The sequence below is a fragment of the Canis lupus genome, chromosome 29 (genome assembly GCF_048164855.1).
Source record: "Canis lupus baileyi chromosome 29, mCanLup2.hap1, whole genome shotgun sequence".
Classification (NCBI taxonomy): domain Eukaryota; kingdom Metazoa; phylum Chordata; class Mammalia; order Carnivora; family Canidae; genus Canis; species Canis lupus.
Genome location: NC_132866.1, coordinates 4,448,793 through 4,466,783, shown reverse-complemented (window position 1 = coordinate 4,466,783; position 17,991 = coordinate 4,448,793). Strand labels below are relative to the sequence as shown.

The 17,991-nt window shown below is 49.8% G+C and overlaps 1 protein-coding gene and 1 long non-coding RNA gene across 5 annotated transcripts in view; one reads left to right on the top strand and one right to left on the bottom strand.

The window, feature by feature from the left end:
• Positions 1–17,991, top strand: part of PTPRE (protein tyrosine phosphatase receptor type E) — a 158,425-nt gene that overhangs the window by 11,698 nt on the left and 128,736 nt on the right. The window contains exon 1 of one of the 4 annotated variants that reach the window (XM_072804879.1): positions 3,488–4,281. The exons of 1 other annotated variant lie outside the window; for it this stretch is intronic. Coding sequence is in view for 2 of the 3 variants with exons in the window: in XM_072804875.1 (XP_072660976.1) it covers positions 5,263–5,469 (207 nt within the window). In the remaining variant the exon portion in view is untranslated. Of the gene's footprint in view, positions 1–3,487; positions 4,282–5,226; positions 5,470–17,991 lie in introns of those variants that run through there. 2 more of the 4 variants (XM_072804875.1, XM_072804874.1) reach the window with 2 other exon arrangements.
• LOC140620696 (uncharacterized) lies at positions 1,982–11,509 on the bottom strand. Its single transcript, XR_012020415.1, has 3 exons — positions 11,386–11,509; positions 10,747–10,904; positions 1,982–6,031 (listed from the first exon to the last, which is right to left on the bottom strand). It is a non-coding gene; the product is annotated as an uncharacterized lncRNA (long non-coding RNA).

The window sequence follows — 17,991 nt, the reverse complement described above, 5'->3', positions numbered from 1 at the left end:
AAATTCAGACCTGAGAACCACCAAGACTGTGGACACATGAAACCCATACATAGTGGAGCGGTCAGTCCTCCCTTCTCTTTGGTGGGGGGTGGCTATGGCAGTAAATAAAGCAACAGCTGTGATAATCCTAGAAACTGTTGTATTGATGGGGCACTTGCCCGGTCAGGCCTCTTCCGAGTACTTTCATATGTGAGCACACTCTGCATACAGCAGCGTGTGAGGTCGGAGTAGCACTGGGCTTGCTCTGGAAAAGAGGAAATGAAGCCCCCCACCCCCCAAGTGGGGGCAGGGCAAAGCGAGGACTAAACCCACAGAAAGACCAAGGGGGGAAGATGTGAGGGGCACATGGGGCCTGTGGGGAGGTGGACCCCAGCTTCACTGAGGGAGCACAGTGATGGGAGCATGGCCTGCCTGGGAAGGGTCTCTGTCTAGCAGGGCCCAGGCTCCAACCCGGGGCTGGGGGAGGCCATGGAGAGCTCTGAGGAGGGAGAAGATGATGTGCAGGATGGATAGAGATGAGCTGGGAGTGCAGAGAGGGGCCGGGAAAGGCTCCCAGGTGCTCCCTCTGGCAGGCCCTGCATCAGAGGCACGGGGGAGGCCCCAGAGCACCATGTGTGCGTGCAGTGAGGTTGGGGAGCTGCGTGTTTTACAAAGCCCCCTGGGAATCCCGATGCCAAGCTGGAGAACACTGGGGCTTCCACAGGGGCCCAGGAATGAGGTCAGGACCTTCCGCCACGGGGGCAGCAGGAGGGAGGGATTGATGCCTCGCAGGGCCGACCAACACCCTGGCTGGTGCTGACAGCTCTCAGGACCCAAGTGAGGCCATCGGGAAGGGAGCATCTGAGTGTCTCAATGAGAGACTTCTGTCCTGGACAGTCTCCTGTGTGCTCTGCTCCCCTGCACGCTCCTTTTCTGGCCCCTTCTGTCCTAGTGGAACGTTGTCAGATGACCTGGTGTTAATGACTTCATGAGAGCCAGTTCAAAGTTGCTTTTATTTTCATTTAAAGATTTTATTTATTTATTTATTTATTTATTTATTTATTTATTTATTTATGAGAGAGAGAGCACATGCAAAAGTAGAGTGTGTGTGTGGGGGGGGTATGCAAGGCAGAGGGAGGAGCAGACTCCCCACTGAGCAGAGAGCCCGGCGTGGGACTCGATCCCAGGACCCCGAGATCATGACCTGAGCCGAAGGCAGACGCTTCACCGACGGAGCCCCCCAGGTGCCCCCAAAGGGTTGATTTTAAGAGGAGGACAGCTTGGGGCAGACGGGGCCTAGACCAAATAGAGCTGCCATGGGCATTTCCAGCGGTGCCCGGCCTGGGGGCGGCTGGCCTCATGTACACGGTCCCCATCTGTCGTTCAGTTGTTCAGCAGATACAGGATGCAAGACCTGCCGGCTGTGGGCGACGACGTCCACAGGCCCGGCTCTGCGTCCTTTACCTGGGGCCTGGGCTTCCGTGTCTGTGAGTCCGTCTGTCTCTGGGACTCCCCGGGACAGCTGGCAACGCCCAGCTGGGGCTCGCCGTGGGGCCCGGGGGTGGTGAGCGGGCCCGGGGCCTCGTGGCAGGTGGCCATGCGGTCCCCGGGTCATCTGCAGGGGACCGAGGAGGCCTTTCCTGCTGGGACCTGCCCGCTGCTCCTCTCTGTGCAGATCCCAATCGGTGCGTGCTCATCCAGGGCCCCCGGCCACGCCGGTGCTCGTGAGCGCGAGGCTGCCCTCAGGACTGCGAGTGGCACAGGATGAAGCGTGAGCGTGGGGCCCTTTGCCAGGCCTTCTCCTAGCGGGCTCCCCCGTCTCGTAGACTCTCGCGCCTTCCTGTCTGCTCCTGACTTCAGCGTACGGAGGAGACCACGGCCAAGGGCGACGGGCAGCAGCGTCCCCCGGAGCGGCTGTGGGGCTGTGGTCGGGCCTGCCCCCTCCCTGCCCCCTCCCTGTCCCCTCCCTGCCCCCTCCCTGGCTCCCCTTCCTCCTTCCCAGTCCCCCTCCCCTCTCTGGGTTCCCCATTCACAGCCTCACCGCTGGGGCTTCTGCTTCCAGAAACCCCAGACTCCCCATCGCCCCCCTTCACCTCCGCTGGGGACCCCGGCGTTGATGGGGTGACTGGCGTGACCCCAGACCCGGCCCCCGTGGCCCAGGCCGTGGCTCTGCCGGCAGCTGCGGCCGCCTCGTGCCCCTGGCGGCTCTCCCACCCCGTGCTCCTGCGCAGGCCGGAGGCCTTGAGAGCTGGCACTTCACCCTCAGAGCGGCTGGCATGCCATTCTTTGGAAATGAGTAATCCGGAGCTAGTCCAAGAAATAGCCAGTGCTGCTGCCCGGTCTCAGGGGGCGAGCCAATTGCCTCATCACGTGAGGCGTCCAGGGAGCGGCCTTCGCGGGCCTGGGCCCTGCCTCGGGGGGTCCGTCGGGGAGCCCCGACCCCAGCACCCAGGGCGGGTGCTCCGAGTCTGCGGGGAGCCGCACGGTGGGACGATTCTCAGCCTGTTCCCTTCTGATTGAAAATCATTTTGAATCGGTTGGAAGGGCTCTGTAGAGACTTTCTGCTTTTGAAAAGCCCCCTCAACGTAGCCCCCAGTCTCTTTAATGTGTGCCCGAAGCACACGCACGTCACGTCTGGGTGTCTCTGCAGCCGCTGGCTGAATCTGGGGACGGGAGCCGGCCTCTGCGAGCTGCGCCTTCCGCCCTGGCGCCCCTTTCCTGCAGCCCGATTTCTGGGGGGCGGAGGCGGGGCCCCCACAAGGAGCAGAGCGGGCCCGGGGAGCTCCGTGGGAATGCGGCGCTGCCTCCACCGCACCAGCCGCACGTTGGGCGGCGGGGGGCGGGCGGGGGGGGGGGCGTTTAAATACTGTATCGAGTTGCTTGGAAATCACATTAAGACCCAGAAAGCCCGGGGCGAGCAGAAGGTGTCTCTGGGAAACTGGGTGCCCGACAAATGACAGGAAGATGTGAGAACAGACCGCGAAGGGTTTCGATTGAGAAAGAGTTGGTGTGTAAATGGGGCTGAGTTATAGGGGCACAGGCATGGCTTTCCTCGGCAGAAAGGCCAGTGGAGGTGGACGGCACGTCTTCAGCCACAAGTTCAGGCGTGATTTGTCAGCAGGGCGTGGCCGTCAGGCTGCAGTCGCTGATGCCCTCTGCCCACCTCCGCTCGCTGTGCTTGCGGCATATTTAAGAACCCAAGCGATAAGAACTGCAAGATTAACCACCTGGGCTAATGTTCAGTAGGGTCCCCTTGGGTTACAGACGGTGGGAAAAGTGGCCCGGACCCACGTAACTGGCTCCTTTCATCTTTCCTCAAAACTCTGGGTAATACAAAATGTTTAAATCTAGAAGTTTTAAGGAGCGTTGCTGCAACTGTAGCCGAGCTTGCTACAAAGTAGCTGTTGTGATGAATAAACAGAAAACCCCACCCATGGCACCATCTCCAGGTTGCGCAGAGGCATCCGGAGGAGTCGCTGGGATTCTTGGAGACGCGCAGTCCCAGGCTCAGAGGAGGCTCCCTGGACTACGCTGACGCGGTTTTCTGCGCTCCAGAACAGAGCTGGCAGGTTGGCCCCATCCCACCTGGCCGCAGCCAGCACACCTGAGGGCTCGAGGACCCGCTGCCGTGCCTGGCAGGCCGAGGTTGGCTGGAGGGCAGGAGGCCTCAGTTTCTCCCTGCGTGAATCCACGCGTAGCGCCGTCCGAGCATCCTCATGCCCCGGCAGCTGGCTTCCCCCAGAGACAGCGATCCCAGGGAAAGCCAGGCGGAAACCACGACGTCTTTGAGGACCTCGGCTCAGGAGTCACGCCGTCTTCCCTGCAGCGCCCTCTTGGTCGCACGGCTTGGTCCTGTCCGTGCAGGGAGGAATGAGGAGCCCTTTCCAAAGAGGACAGGGTGCTGGGGAACCTCGCTGTTTGTTATCCTGGGTTGGCGAGTCGTGGCTTTTAGCTGGACACCAGCTCTGGTTAACTTAATGAGAAAAAGAACTGGACAGAAGGTTCCTGGATCGTTCTGAGAATCAACCGGAAGTCTGGAGACCAAGGCTCAGAAGAGGGACAGGAGCCCGGGAGGCCCTGAACCACAGTTAAGGCCCAGCCACAGGAAGCTTCGGGTAAGGATGTGGCCTGTGGTCCGTGGCACCGATGCTGCTGGGCATGTCTGGCACCGGCCTCTCACGACGGTGGCTTCCGCCAACACTTCCGAAACATCCCTGGGTGTGTTCACCCTGAAGAGTCAGAGTCTTGGGTAGGATTGATTGGTGGAGCCCGTCGCACCTCCCTGCCACGGTTTGGCTACAGGTACGTGGAGGGCGGGGCCTGCAGGTGGGCTCCTGGTGGCACACAGAAGACGATGCCAGGAGGCAGGAAGAGAGTGTCGACGCTGAGGGCAGCCCCCGGACAGCAGACGTCCCCCCTTCCTGCCTTGTACTGAGCTCCAGGGTTATTTTTGGTCTCAAATGCACCCCGAATAAAAAAAATGCACCCCGAATTACAACATTCATACATTCCTGAAAAGTTACGTTGATTCGAATTGTGGTTTATCTACACTGGCTAAGCTTAATACCTTTTAGAAGTCTCGCAGATAATCCTTCCCCAAAGCAGCTAATCCTTTTAGAGAACAAATAATCACTTCTTAACCTTTTTATTTTTGAAGATCAAGACTCTGTATATTGGGTTTTCTCAAGGCAGAGTATCCAGCACTTAGGCATCCTCTTTTGCTCAAGAGTGAGGAAATGTTTCAGGTTTATAGATAACCACTTGCAATCGCTCATGCTGTGTGGGAAAAAAAAAAAATCAAAACACTGAGGGTTTTTTTCTTTCTCCACTGTAATTGATGATTGTCTGGAAGGAAGTATGGGGCTATTAAAATTTTTAAAGAGCTTGTATTTATTTATTTTATCTTACCTGCAAGACTGTTTAAAAAGCCAATTTAAGAAGTAAGACCTGGAACATTTGCATGAGTGAAGATACAGGCTTTTTTTTGGTTTTGTTTTGTTTTTGTTCTTGTTTTTGTTTTTTTGCTGTTAAGACCTGGGGAGTCCCATTTGGAAGAGTCACCTTTAACATTAATTTTTTTTCTCCCGCAAGAGGCTTTCACATTATGGCAGAAATATCTTGTTCCATTTCCTCGGGTTGCTTTCACGCTTCCTGGATGAGGGAGCGAGGCCCCGAGGTGACAGCTGGGCAGGAGCCTGGACGGGGTGGGCGTGGTGAGCCAGACGGAGACCTGACTCGCTGCTCCAAGCTGGTGACAGGTTCTGCGCATCCGGAACAGTCCCGATGGCCTGGGGAGCACGGAGAAGCAGCAGAGGAGGAACTGGAAGCAGGCGGGGAGACCGGTGGGGCAGGTGCTCTCAAAATCTAACAGATGACAGAGAGTGCCTGATGATGGTTGCCGTTCAGGTGCCTCTATGTGTCAGATGCATGCCTGGGTCTCGTCGCTTTTTGCCGGTGACAGGCCAGTGGAGTGGAGTGGTCTCCGTCGCGGTAGGTTCTCTTACACCTCTCGAGGGGTGTGGGGGGTGCTCACTGTAGACCTGGACGGCATTAATATCTCAATGAGGCTAATTCGGCTGCTTTCTTCTCTAGAGCTAGAACCTAGAGGGGTCATTGGTTGATATAAATGATATAAATGAAGTACTGGTTGATATTTTCAGGGGCTGTGTTACTAAGGAACATATTCCTTTAATTACTAGACCCATTGTGGCAAGGTGCTCCCGTCTGAGAGGGCACAGGAGAAGGTTGTGGGTTCACTTGGTGGGTCTGAATCGTCTTCAGTCTAGGGGTTGCTTGTGTGTGCAGTGTCAGCCCATTTTTATGATTGGTAAAACTGAGACTTGGACGAGTGAAATGAGTTGTTCAAGGCCATATAACGAGAAAGCGGCCGGGCTGGGACTCCAGATGCCAAGTGGGGCGTGTGTCGTCGCTGGACCTGGACACTAGGTCTCACTGAGGAGGAACAGCTTGGAGGGGTTGCAGCCTGGGAGTCCCGGTAGCTTATATGTGCCTCTTCCTGTCCCTCCAGACCATGATTCCCAGATGCTCACATCTTGGCATAAAATATAAGGTTAAAGAAAATACAGTAAGTAACATTTTTGAGTGAGGTATCTTCGTCATTTATACCAGATTACAGATGACTCTGATCCCGTGGTGGGGCATAAAGTGAGTCACTTTCCTGATTTTAATTTTTCTGTTAAGAGAGAACAGTAATTTCTGCTTACCTGGTGCATTTTATTGTATATTTATTTATTTTTTTTTATTGTATATTTATTATTATTGTATTAACATTATTCTTTAAAGGTGCTGTGGCTTTTTCCATAGTTTATTATATTTAGCCATAAAACACAGAAGGCAGCATCATTTTTTTAGCTGAGAAAATTGATGCAGTCTACAAAAACTATTAGAGAGTATTGGTTTCCTACATACAGTAATCCTGAATTGCTTTTTTTCCCCTCAAGATTCATAAGGTTGCATTAGTGGTAAACTTTAGATTTATGGCTAAAACAGAACTTCAGAGAAGATTTATTTCGGGAGATTTGTTGTTTTTTTCAGTTTTCCAACCTCTCATACAAAGCATCTGAACAAACTTTGCAATTCTCTTAATTTAACAAAGAGACCGTCCTCTGATTGCTCTTGTTTTGTTAATCCGGGTGTCTTGAGTGCACCCACTTCCTGGCCTGCTCCCTCTTTCAGTAAATTGCGTTTGTCCTTATCGACAGACCTCTGTGTGTGTTTCCTTAGAGCTTGGATTTTCTGAGCAGGAAGGAAAGAGGAGAAAACTTAGTGCAGATACGGCCTTTCTTTAACTGTTTTTAAATGCGCACATGATCGCTGCTTCGTTATCGATTCCATCCGTCCTTCTGTGGGAAGTTTGCCCGGTGCCAATCCATTTCTTTCTTTCTTTCTTTCTTTCTTTCTTTCTTTCTTTCTTTCTTTCTTTCTTTCTTTCTTTCTTTTTTTTTTTCCACGTTTTTAATGGTCTTTTTCTGTGCACCGAGAACCATTTCTTCTGGGCGTGTGACAGATTTGCTGTGCTGGGTTCGATTAGCATGCTTGTCTGATCCCCAATCCATCTGCGAGGCAGCCTGATTAAAGGGGAGAAATAGTAAACATCCTGTCCTGGGTGCGGACTTGGAGGTGTGTGCTGGAAATGTGTGTCTCCCTTGGAAAGAACATTTCGGAAAACACAGTGTTTGGTAGATAAGGGCCGCACTCGTCATGTCTCATCAGAGAACAATCGTAGCGTTCAGTTTCATATCGTCCTGCTTTTAGCCCAACTTTTATAGCGGAACCAAGCACTGAGCGCTGTGTGAGAGGTCAAGGTCAGCACAAATCAGTTTTCACCCTGGGAAACGAAAATTAGCGGAATAGCCCTGCAAAGTGGCATGTTTGTTAAATACAGCGATTGTTGTGAATGGATTTATGCATCCAATTTGTTTGCAGTTGTCAAAACCTCATTAATTGGAAGCCCAATGACATTGTTTGCTGTTTCAGATCAGTTTTAAATTACACATGTACTGCTTAATCTTAAAAGCAAAATTAAACCTTGCATTGGTATATACACTTCAAGTTACCACACTAAGCCGTTCTAGGCCGGGGGAGGGAGTTTAATACACGTTGTAAAATAAAATTAGGAGTTCCTTTGGCTTCCGTGGTGGCTCATGTAATTAGGTTCTGTCAACTGTAATTTTTCAGGTTAATTTCTTCCACGATGTATGCTGGGTAAATAATAAAGCTATAAATCCCTTTCTACATTTAAATTATTGTATAAATCCTTAGTATTAATGCAATAAAGTATTTTAAGTAAATTACTTGGAAGTATGAGTTGTATGGCACGTAGGCAAAGTTGATGTCCTTTTTTAGAAATCAGCAAAGATAGGTATTTTATTTGTCTAACAAATACAGGGGTTGATCAAGTCTCTAGGCCCAGGTGCTAGGGACACAAAGGTCACAAGGTCGCTGCCCCTGAGAACCTGCAAGTCCTGTGTGACCTTTTCAAAAGGTTCCCTGAGACAAGTGTGCCCGAGGGTTTCCTGCCAGGCGTGGCCAGATGGGTGGGGAGCCATGGCTGGCAGCGGGCACCCCTAGAGAAGGTATGGGGAACGCCAGCCGGTTTGGCCACAAGACACTCTTTTCCATCCCGTTCCTGAGTATCATGATCTGGGCTCTGGAAGTCTTAGCCTGGGGTCTCATGAGAGTTTGTGGATAAAATTCAGAGGGTCTGTAAATTTAGACAGCAAGAACATTTACCCCTTCATTTCCATATAATCACCTTCCAGTCTTATACACCTTGTACCTATACAGTGGGACCCTCCAAGCCCAGCCCCACCTCCCAGCCACCATAGTCTTTCCTTCCCTCTGGTTTTGTCTTGGCCAGAACGTGATATACCTGGACTCTCTACAATATGTAGCCTAGTGAGTCTGGCTTCTTTCACGTAGCTTATGGATTTCAGAATCACTCTTGTGTGGTGTGGATCACCAGTTCCTCCCATTTTACTGAGTGGTGTTCCATTGTACGGAAGGCCCACCGTGTGTTTCATCTTTCCCCAGGTGTGGGGCGTGTGGGTGGGTTCCAGTTTGGGGCATATATGAATAAAATGGCTGTAACATGTGCATAGAAGCTTCGGTATGAACCTAGGTTTTCAACTCACTTGGAAGAGTAAGGATGGGGTTGCTGGATGGCATGTCATGTATGTTTATTTTGATAAGAACCTTCCAAGCTGCTTTCCATAGTGGGCAACCCTTTGCTTTTCCACCAGCAGAGTGTGAATGTTCCCGTTGCTCTGTACACTCACCAGCATTTGGTATTGTCAGTCTTTTCCCTTTTTTTTTTTTTTTTCCTTTTTTGATTTTTGCCTTTGGTATAGGTGAGTAATAGGATCTTACTGCAGTTTTAATTCGCATATCCTTAATGACTAAGGGTGTTGAGCGTCTTTTCCTGTGCTTACTTGCTCAATGCCCATCTTTGGTAGTGTCTGCTTAAATCTTTTGTCCATTTTATTTTAAAGATTTTATTTATTTATTCATGAGAGACCCACAGAGAGGGAGAGAGGCAGAGACACAGGCAGAGGGAGAAGCAGCCTCCATGCAAAGAGCCCGATGTGGAACTCGATCCTGGGAATCCGGGGCCACGCCTTGAGTCAAAGGGAGGCGCTCAACCGCTGAGCCACTCAGGGGTCCCTCTTTTGTCCATTTTAAAAATTAAATGTTGTTCCACCTATATATTTTGAGGTCACTGAAAGTATTATTCTGTGAGTAACCTTCACTCGATGGCCCAAGGGAGCCATGTCACCAAAAGGGTTAAGAGCCCTTGAGAGACACACTATCCTTAAAATATCTTTTATTCTTTACATTTTTGCATTTTCTTGTGGCACATGTCCTTGTTCAAAGTCTGTCACACACCATTTCCAAGGTAGCAGCTTGCCCGTGATAGAATATATTGCTACCCCATCATTCTTTCTGTGCGGTGTACATAAAATGGGATTTCAAAACATCACCCTCAAGTGTGGGCGGGATTCCTTATGCCTCCCCTCCTCTTCAGTGAGCAGTAAGGCATTTCTTCTGTTTTTATTTATGAAATTCTTTGGCCCTCTTCGATTCTTTACTCAAATGGAAGGAATCTTAATTTGCAGGAAAAATGTGAACCAATATATTCCAAGAAAATGGTCCCATTCCAGCTTTTGCATTAGGAGCTCTTTTCTTAAAGCAGTGTGAGTGTGCAGTTGTCTCTGCAACACTGCGAATTAACGATTTTTGGTGTTTCCAACACAGCTCCTCAGTGGAGCTCACGTCTCAGCAAAAATGCTTTTTCTCTGGTTGAGATATTTTTTACGTGTCTTGTGGACTCTTTTAAGTGGATAGCTAAATTGTGACTTAGTCATAACCAAATCTGTGACACAAGGCTCAATACAGTCTTCAGTGGCTAATATTTTTAGAAATCATCAGCTTAGTTATCACCAGCACAGGAGTTTTATTTTGTGCTTCTTCTTTTTTTTCTTTTTAACATTTATTTTTATTTATTTAGTCATGAGAGACACAGAGAGAGAGAGGCAGAGACACAGGCAGAGGGAGAAGCAGGCTCCATGCAGGGAGCCCGATGTGAGACTCGATCCCGGGTCTCCAGGATCAGGCCCTGGGCTGCAGGCAGACGTTAAACCGCTGAGCCACCCGGGCTGCCCTTTTGTGCTTCTTCTATTAAAGAATATAAGGCCCAGAAATGTTATTTTATTTTATTTTAATCTGATAATTAATATAGTAATGATGATTAATACATGATTAATCTGACTGAGGATTCTCTTTTTCTCCATCAGAGAGAAAAGAGAAGGGGCGCCTGGGTGGCTCAGTCAGTTAAGGGTCTGCCTTCAGCTCAGGTGGTGATCCTGGGCCCCGGGATCAAGCCCCACATCGTCGGGCTCCCTGCTCAGTGGAGAGTCTGCTTCTCCCTCTCCCTCCGCCCCTCCTCCTGCTCGTACTCTTTCTCTCTCTCAAATAAATAAATTAAATCTTTAAAAAAAAAAAAAAAAGGAAAGAAAAAAGAAACTGAACAAGAAAAGTAAATGCAACGTATACGTTGAAAATTCATGTTGGGCGCATACATGAAAACATGCCGTGGTGAGGAACGCTGCCATGTGTTAATTATTGCTTTAGAATGAGCACTTGTGATAAATTGATGCCCTAAATTTTATATTTGGCACATTTAGCATATGCAAATGAATGTTAAGTGCTTATGGTTCTGGGAGTAAGAGATAGAAAAAAACTCCTTACCTCCTAGCTGTGTGCAGTCCCTCGTGCAAATGAGTATCTCCGTGGGTGCAAAGATGGGAACGGTTATAAAGGCAGAAGCACCTCGGGGAGTCCATTTGGAGTCCTGTGACCTCATGTAGGCCTCATGGGTGTCCCTTCTACTCTTTTTTTCTCCTAGCCTACAGAGAAAGCAGGGTGGAGAAGGCGCCTTTGCTCATTTGCACACGCGTGTGCTCAGGGCCACTCTCCCTCTCCACCGTATCAGGTTCCCGCTGCTGCTGTGACAAGTTAGCAAACGTTTAGCAGCGTAGACCCCCAGTTCCGGAGGTCAGGGCCCAGCACAGCTGCTGTGTGCGTCTTGCTGGTTCTCCGTTAGATGCTCAGGGGACGAAATCAGGGTGTCGGCAGGGCCGGGCTCCTTGGCGGAGGCTCCGGATGTGGGGCTCCCAAGGCCAGCTGGTGGGGTGCGCGTTCCCACGCAGGCCGTCGGTCGGGTGGCCCTCGGGTCAAGGCAGCCCCCCTCCGTGGCTCCTGGCTCCCGTCCACTAGCATCAGGCCGGCACCTAGGGGGTCCCTCTCCTGCTGGGGTGTCCCCGCCCCCCCCACCGTGTCTCTCTCACTCGTGGGACCTGGGCCCACTCCCTGATCCGCGATGCTCACCCCGGGTTGATGTGAGCTGATCGGTAACCCTGATTCCACCTGCCGCGGCCCTTCCCAGCCGCACCTGGATGAGCGCTTGATGGAGAAAGCCCGGGCGGGGGTGGTGGGGGGATGTCGGGGGATGTTCTCCGAATCCTGCCTCCCAGCATCCCGCACGTGCACGTTCAGAGCAAAATAACAAAACTCAAGGTTCTCCTGAGTGACTGTTTGCAGCCCAGGGATTTGTTTCCATTTCTGAGACAATATGTGCTGAGATAATTCTGTGATATTTACACATTTGGTGTTTACGCCTCATGGACTCTATTATACATATCTTTAGGAATTCTCTTTACATAAATTAAGATGATTTTTCTCCTTCCCGAAAACATAGCAACATGCGGCACATTCTGGATGAAAATGAGGAATTGTTTACACCATGAGCCAAATTAAAACTCTGGGAGGATTCTGATGCACGAAGAGAGAAAACGTGCTCAAATGTATGGCATATTTTAGGTTTCCTAGGGATTTCTTTGCAGGAATCATCACAAATTAATATTAAGAAGCTATTTGATTATAACATCAAGAATATGTCTGAGGTTCCCGGGCATTTAACAGTGAAAGTAATTTTAAACACACATCGTTGTTGTCCTCCTTGCGGCTGCCCAGGACAAGCTCTGTCGCCTGGGAAAGATGGGTCCACCCCATGTGGAGAGTGCAGGAGCTCAGGCTTGGGGTTTGGATTCCATCCTCTGTCCCCAGGCCCCACTCCTCCAAGCTGGTTCATTTTTGGCAAGTTCTGTGATTTCAAGCCTCAGTGTTCGTCTCATGGGGATAATAATCTCGCCTGTAGGATTTAATGAAGTAATACTGAAGAAAATAATTTGTAACTTAGGGAAAGCTAGAATAATGCTACTTGGACAACCAGATGCGCAGATGCATGCACACACGCACGCGCACGCACACACACACACTTGGGAAGAGGGAGAAGGAATCTAGTGATTGCAACTTAGCTTTTTTTCTCATACTTGTTCTGAAAAATTCTGGAACCGTTGTAGAGAAATGGGGTTTCTGCAATAAAGGTTCTTTGCAGGGGGTAATCTTGGAATCAAAAGCAGAAAAGATGAGGCTCGCCTTCCCCTTTTTCTTAGCATCTTAGTGGGTTCTTGGAGGGTGCCAGGGGCCAGCCCAGCCTGCAGACACAGCGTCAGCTCCCAGGCTCCATCGTATCGCTTCCCCGTCCCCAGCCCATGTGTTAACATGATGTTCCTGTCCTTCAGTGTGTTGGAATATTTATTTGCTTTGGGGACAAAGTCCCACACATTGGTCCTTTGGGACGTTTCTTTGAGATGCCCCCTTCAAGAAATAAGATGCTCCCTTTAAATGGGACTTGGCTCTCTCTGCAAATGGGAAAATCTAATCGTGGCTGACTGGTGGCGGTTCCAGTTTCCCGGAACGCTGCCTTCCTCCCTGAGGATCAGCATGTGTTAAGGATGTGGTGGCTGCTGGAACTTCGTCACTTCCGTAGTCCGGCCCTGGTACTGCCCAGCTCACATGGGACAGTGAGCTATGTCCTCTTTCATGGAGAAGGAAGAGAACCTGGCCTGCACCCCACCGGCCTGGAGAGGTTTTGGAGCACTGAGGCCCAGGGGCCAGCCGCAAGGGGAGCTGTGCGTGCAAGTGTGGAAAGGGCTGCCCTGGCTGTGGGGTGGTGGCCCGTCCACAAGGCACAGCCTCAGGGGGACCCAGGGGTGTCTGAGGGGCTGGGAGGCCTCCTTCTTTAGATCTCTATGCAGAGGACTGCTGTGTCTCTCCCTGGCAGTGCTGAGCATGGGGCTGGTGTTTGGGTTCCCGCTAAGGTACCCCTCCTGGAAGGGGGTTTCCAGCCGACCCTGCATCCCCCTAGCTCTGCCTCTGTGGTGCTTGAAAGGCTCTAATTAGCCGGTGCTCCCATCTGTATCTGTACTCCTCTCCTCCGGTTTCCATGGAGAGGCTGGCAGCGGGGACATATGACTGGCAGTGTCATCTCCCGGCCCACCAGCAGCCCCTCTGGTTGCTGTCAGGTGTGGGGTCCCCTCCTCCTTCCTCTGAGCTTTCCTGCCCTTGTCTTGCAAAGGTGGCCCTGCTCCCGGGTGGGTTGCTGTTTGGCCATGAATAAAGCAGAGGTTTTGTGATGAAAATCAACTCAGAGACTCTCAGGCTCTGGGCTGCCCAGGGTGTGAGATCATCTCAGGCTGACCCACTTCTGAGACTTGCCCTTGCCTGCCCTGTGCCAGGGGTGCCCCCCGCCCTCCTTGTCCTTCCTCCTGATGACTGATGCTCACGGTGTCCAGACATAACTGGCCGGTCTTAAGTAGACAGCTGCTTATGACACAGGCTGGGGTGATGTCTGGGCCCTTCACCTTCATCCACTTGTCCCTGTTCTGCCTAAGGTGGGGGGGTCCCCTTCTTCTATCAGGGCCCCCTTCTCTGACCTGTTCTGCAAAGCACACTGGCTTGGAGAAGCTTCCAGCACCCCCACCCAGGGTCATGCTGGGGACACTGAGGGCTGCAGTTACAGATCCGGGAAAGCCCAGACACATATACATAAACTGGCCACCGCTAATTAAATAGCGTAAGGACAGGGATCCCTGGGTGGCGCAGCGGTTTAGCGCCTACCTTTGGCCCGGGGCGTGATCCTGGAGACCCAGGATCGAATCCCACGTCGGGCTCCCGGTGCAAGGAGCCTGCTTCTCCCTCTGCCTATGTCTCTGCCTCTCTCTCTCTCTCTCTGTGTGACTATCATAAATAAATAAAAATTAAAAAAAAAAGAACTTAATTCCTTTAAAAAAATAGCGTCAAGACTGAACAGGCCGTTCAAATAACGTCACGTTTCAAATAGGTAACCATACTGAAGCCCTGATCCTGACACCCAGCCCATTGGGCTCTGTGACTCCCCAGAACCGCTTTGTCCCAGCTCACCGAATGTTTGGCTTGTTCCCCCTGCTGGTGTCCTCATGGCTAATTAGCTAAACGTTTCTTTTTTTTTTTTTTTTTAATGTTTCTAATTCCAATTCAGTGTAAAGATTTATTTATTTATTTGAGAAAGAGAGAGAGAGAGTTCATGACCATGCATAGGGTTGGGGGCGGGGAGAGAGATTCCCAGGCAGGCTCTGCACTCAGCGGGGCTCGATCCCCTGACCCTGAGATCATGACCTGAGCCGACATCAAGAACCAGATGCTTGATCAGCTGAGCCCCCCAGGCAGCCCCCAAGTCAGTTTAAAGATGACAAGTGTTTGCTGTTGCTGTCCTTTTAAGAGGTGTGAGTCACGATTGTTGGTACAGTGGAGGCAGCCGGTCTAAGAACGGATAGAGGTTCAAGGTCTGGACTCGCAATCCCTGCGTGCGTGTGCTTCTCCCTCCAGAGACAGTTACATTCTCCGGCGGGCATAATGCTGAAGTTTTTATTCCTGAAAATACTTGAAGAACAAAAGGCGGAAGCGTATGAGGGTATTGATTCCAGCGACCTGGCTGCAAATTTTTTATTAATGGGATTAGGGTTTGAAATATGTGACTTAAGCTGTATTTCACATGACAGTGCCTTTTTAAAAATCTGCATGTTTCCCCGCCTCAGGAAGAAATGGAAGGCAGGCACCTCCTCATGAATCATTTGATTAAAATTCCTCTCCAGCACCCTGTACTGTTCACTCATTGTGGAATTGTTGAAAATTGGGTGATTTGCAACTCTGCACTTGCCCAAATGAAACCAGGAGTCTGGTTTACAATTAGAATCCTGGACTCTAAAAAAAAAAAAAGAATCCTGGACTCTGAATTGAAAGTGGTTCTAGCGATTGCCAAAACCGGGAATGGCATTTTGCAGACAAGGAGACCGAGGTCCTGGGGCCTTTCCCCATCCAGGTAGAACCAATATCTCACGAGGGAGAAAAGGGGGGAATTCCTGACTTGTGCTTTTTAAAAGTAAACTTCTTTAAAGTTTGTGTGTATGTTAAGCCTGTGGCTCTTACCTAGACATATTAGTGAAGATGTATGAATGATATTCAAGTAGATAATAGCATCGCATGTATTTTTTAAAAAGCTGTAATGCCCGCGGGTGTCCGAATAGCAGGCTACTTGGATGTGATGCTGGTTTAAAGTCAGGAGACCAGCATTTTCCCCATGTCCTGCCATTGTGTGCAAAATCGCTCTCCTGTTGAGGACTCAGTTTCTTTTTCTTTCTTTCTTTCTTTCTTTCTTTCTTTCTTTCTTTCTTTCTTTCTTTCTTTCTTTCGAGACACACACAGACAGAGATACAGACAGAGGGAGAAGCAGGCTCCCTGCAGGGACCCCGAAGCTAGACTCTATCCCAGGACCCTGCAATCACGATCTGAGCCGAAGGCAGATGCTCAACCACTGAGCCACCCAGACGTCCCGAGGACTCAGTTTCTTTACTGTTAAGGAAATTGCCCCCGAAAAAAAAAAAAAATTTGCCAAATGAGATAGTCATTGTGAACAAGCCAGCGGGTCTGTGCCAGTGAGCTGGATGCTTCGTCCTCATCAAGGGACACTGCGCTATCATGACCCTATTTGCTGCTTACACAGACATTTTTTAAAAAGTAGGTTTATATTTTCTTCAGTTCACGATATTTTTAGGACTGATGCTACTTTTCATTGTATATGTTTGAGGAGTACAACGTGAGGATTTGATACACGTAGAACAACATAATCACATGCCCAAGCCAGTTAACACACCCATCACCTCCCTTATATATAAAGCATATGCATGTCACATATTTCATGTGTAATGTCCGCATGTGTGGGTAATACATGTATAAATTATATGTATGTGGTATATTATGTATAGTATATAACACGTGTACCTATGTGTGCATAATATATAATAGTAGATACATGTGTATATCTCTATATGCATATATATCTATCTCACATTTTCTCTAGCTATTCATCCATCGACAGACATTTAGGTTTCTCCTGTATCTTAGCTATTGTGAATAGTGCTGCAGCGAACGGCCAGGATGTTGGGGGTACAGATATCTCTCCCAGATAGTGATTTCATTTCCTTTGGATATATACCCAATCCTTGTTGGATCAATGCTACTTTTTTTTTTTAAGTTTTAAGATATATTTCACTTCTTTTTTTTTTAAAGATTTTAATTTATTTTTTCATGAGAGACACAGAGAGAGAAAGAGAGAGGCAGAGACACAGGCAGAGGGAGAAGCAGGCTCCATGCAGGGAGCCTGACATGGAACTCGATCCTGGGTCTCCAGGATCACGCCCTGGGCCGAAGGTGGTGCTAAACCGCTGCACCACCTGGGCTGCCCATTTCACTTCTTTATATTCTTTTGTGGTTCTGGTGAGAAGCGTGTGAGTTAGTATAATTGCTACTGTAACTTTTGGAATTGGAAAAATAGAGGCAGAGCCAGAAGGCAGTATCTCCATCCTCAGGCCCCAAATCTCTCCTCCCCGCCCCTGCCCGGACCTGACGATCCCAGGGTGCTCCGCACTGGGGTAAATCCGGGCACTGTGTTTCGGATCTTATGTAAAGAGCTAGAGGAACCTGGCACACGCAAGCTGCCCGCTGCAGAGAAATGCTTCCCTCCCTTCGAACACAAGCTTATGAATGCCTTTCTGAACAAAGGCTATGAACTAATCTCCATCATTCATGATCTTTAAATAGCATAACATTCCAGTGAAATGTTTTTCCAGATGTTTCAGCAAGTGAAATCATTTGTTTGTGGTTCACATTATAGCTTTTGCAGTAAAATATGACTTGAGAACTTTCCTCCTATGCTAACAAATCATTCCATCAATCACAGAGTTCTTCTTGGGATGATCCTTTCTGGATTCCTTCACCGTCCTTTATTTATGAACTTTATCTTTTCCTAGAGCAAACATCCAGTGCATGTTAGGTTTTATCTTTGGAAGATGAATGCATTTTGCGGTGTCCGAACAGGATTTTCACATTTTAGGTCTTTAGTTATTCCAGAAACAAACAAATAAACAAACAGGCCAGAGGCCCAAACAGAGGATTCTTTGTCATCATGAGCAATCGCAGCACATATTTTGGAAGGGTCAGCTGGGTGCAGGCCACTGTATCTCCATGTGGGGTGGTGGCCAGGGGATACGTGGAGCAAGAAAACATAGCCTGGTCCTCCCCGGGGTCCCAGTGCAGGTGGAGAGGCAGTTCAGATACATGGAAAGTGAAAGAACAACCCAAGGAAACATAGTCCACACATCAGAGTGGAGGCAGGGCCCAGATGAGTAGAGGGGAGAGCTGGGTCCCAAAGGAGAGGCAGTTGGAGGCGGGCCACGTGGAGTGGCTGACAGTCCAGCCCGTCTGTGGTTCTGATCTGTTCCACACACCTATCCCCAGAACACCTTTCTGACAACCCTGCCCTGACTTGGATGCCTCATTGGTTAAGTGCTCCTTGTTGTCTTCATGCAAGAATTCCATCTGCTTCGCCTAGAGAGCAGGCCCCGACCAGGTCCTAGCCGACCTCTGACACCTCCCATCCTGCTGTCTCCCAGGAGTGTCCTGGCTCACACCTGTCTTAATGAACCGTACTTGCTCTCCGTGCTGCTCACACAGCCTGGGATGTCCCCACTACATGCACCCCTCATCCAAGTCTTG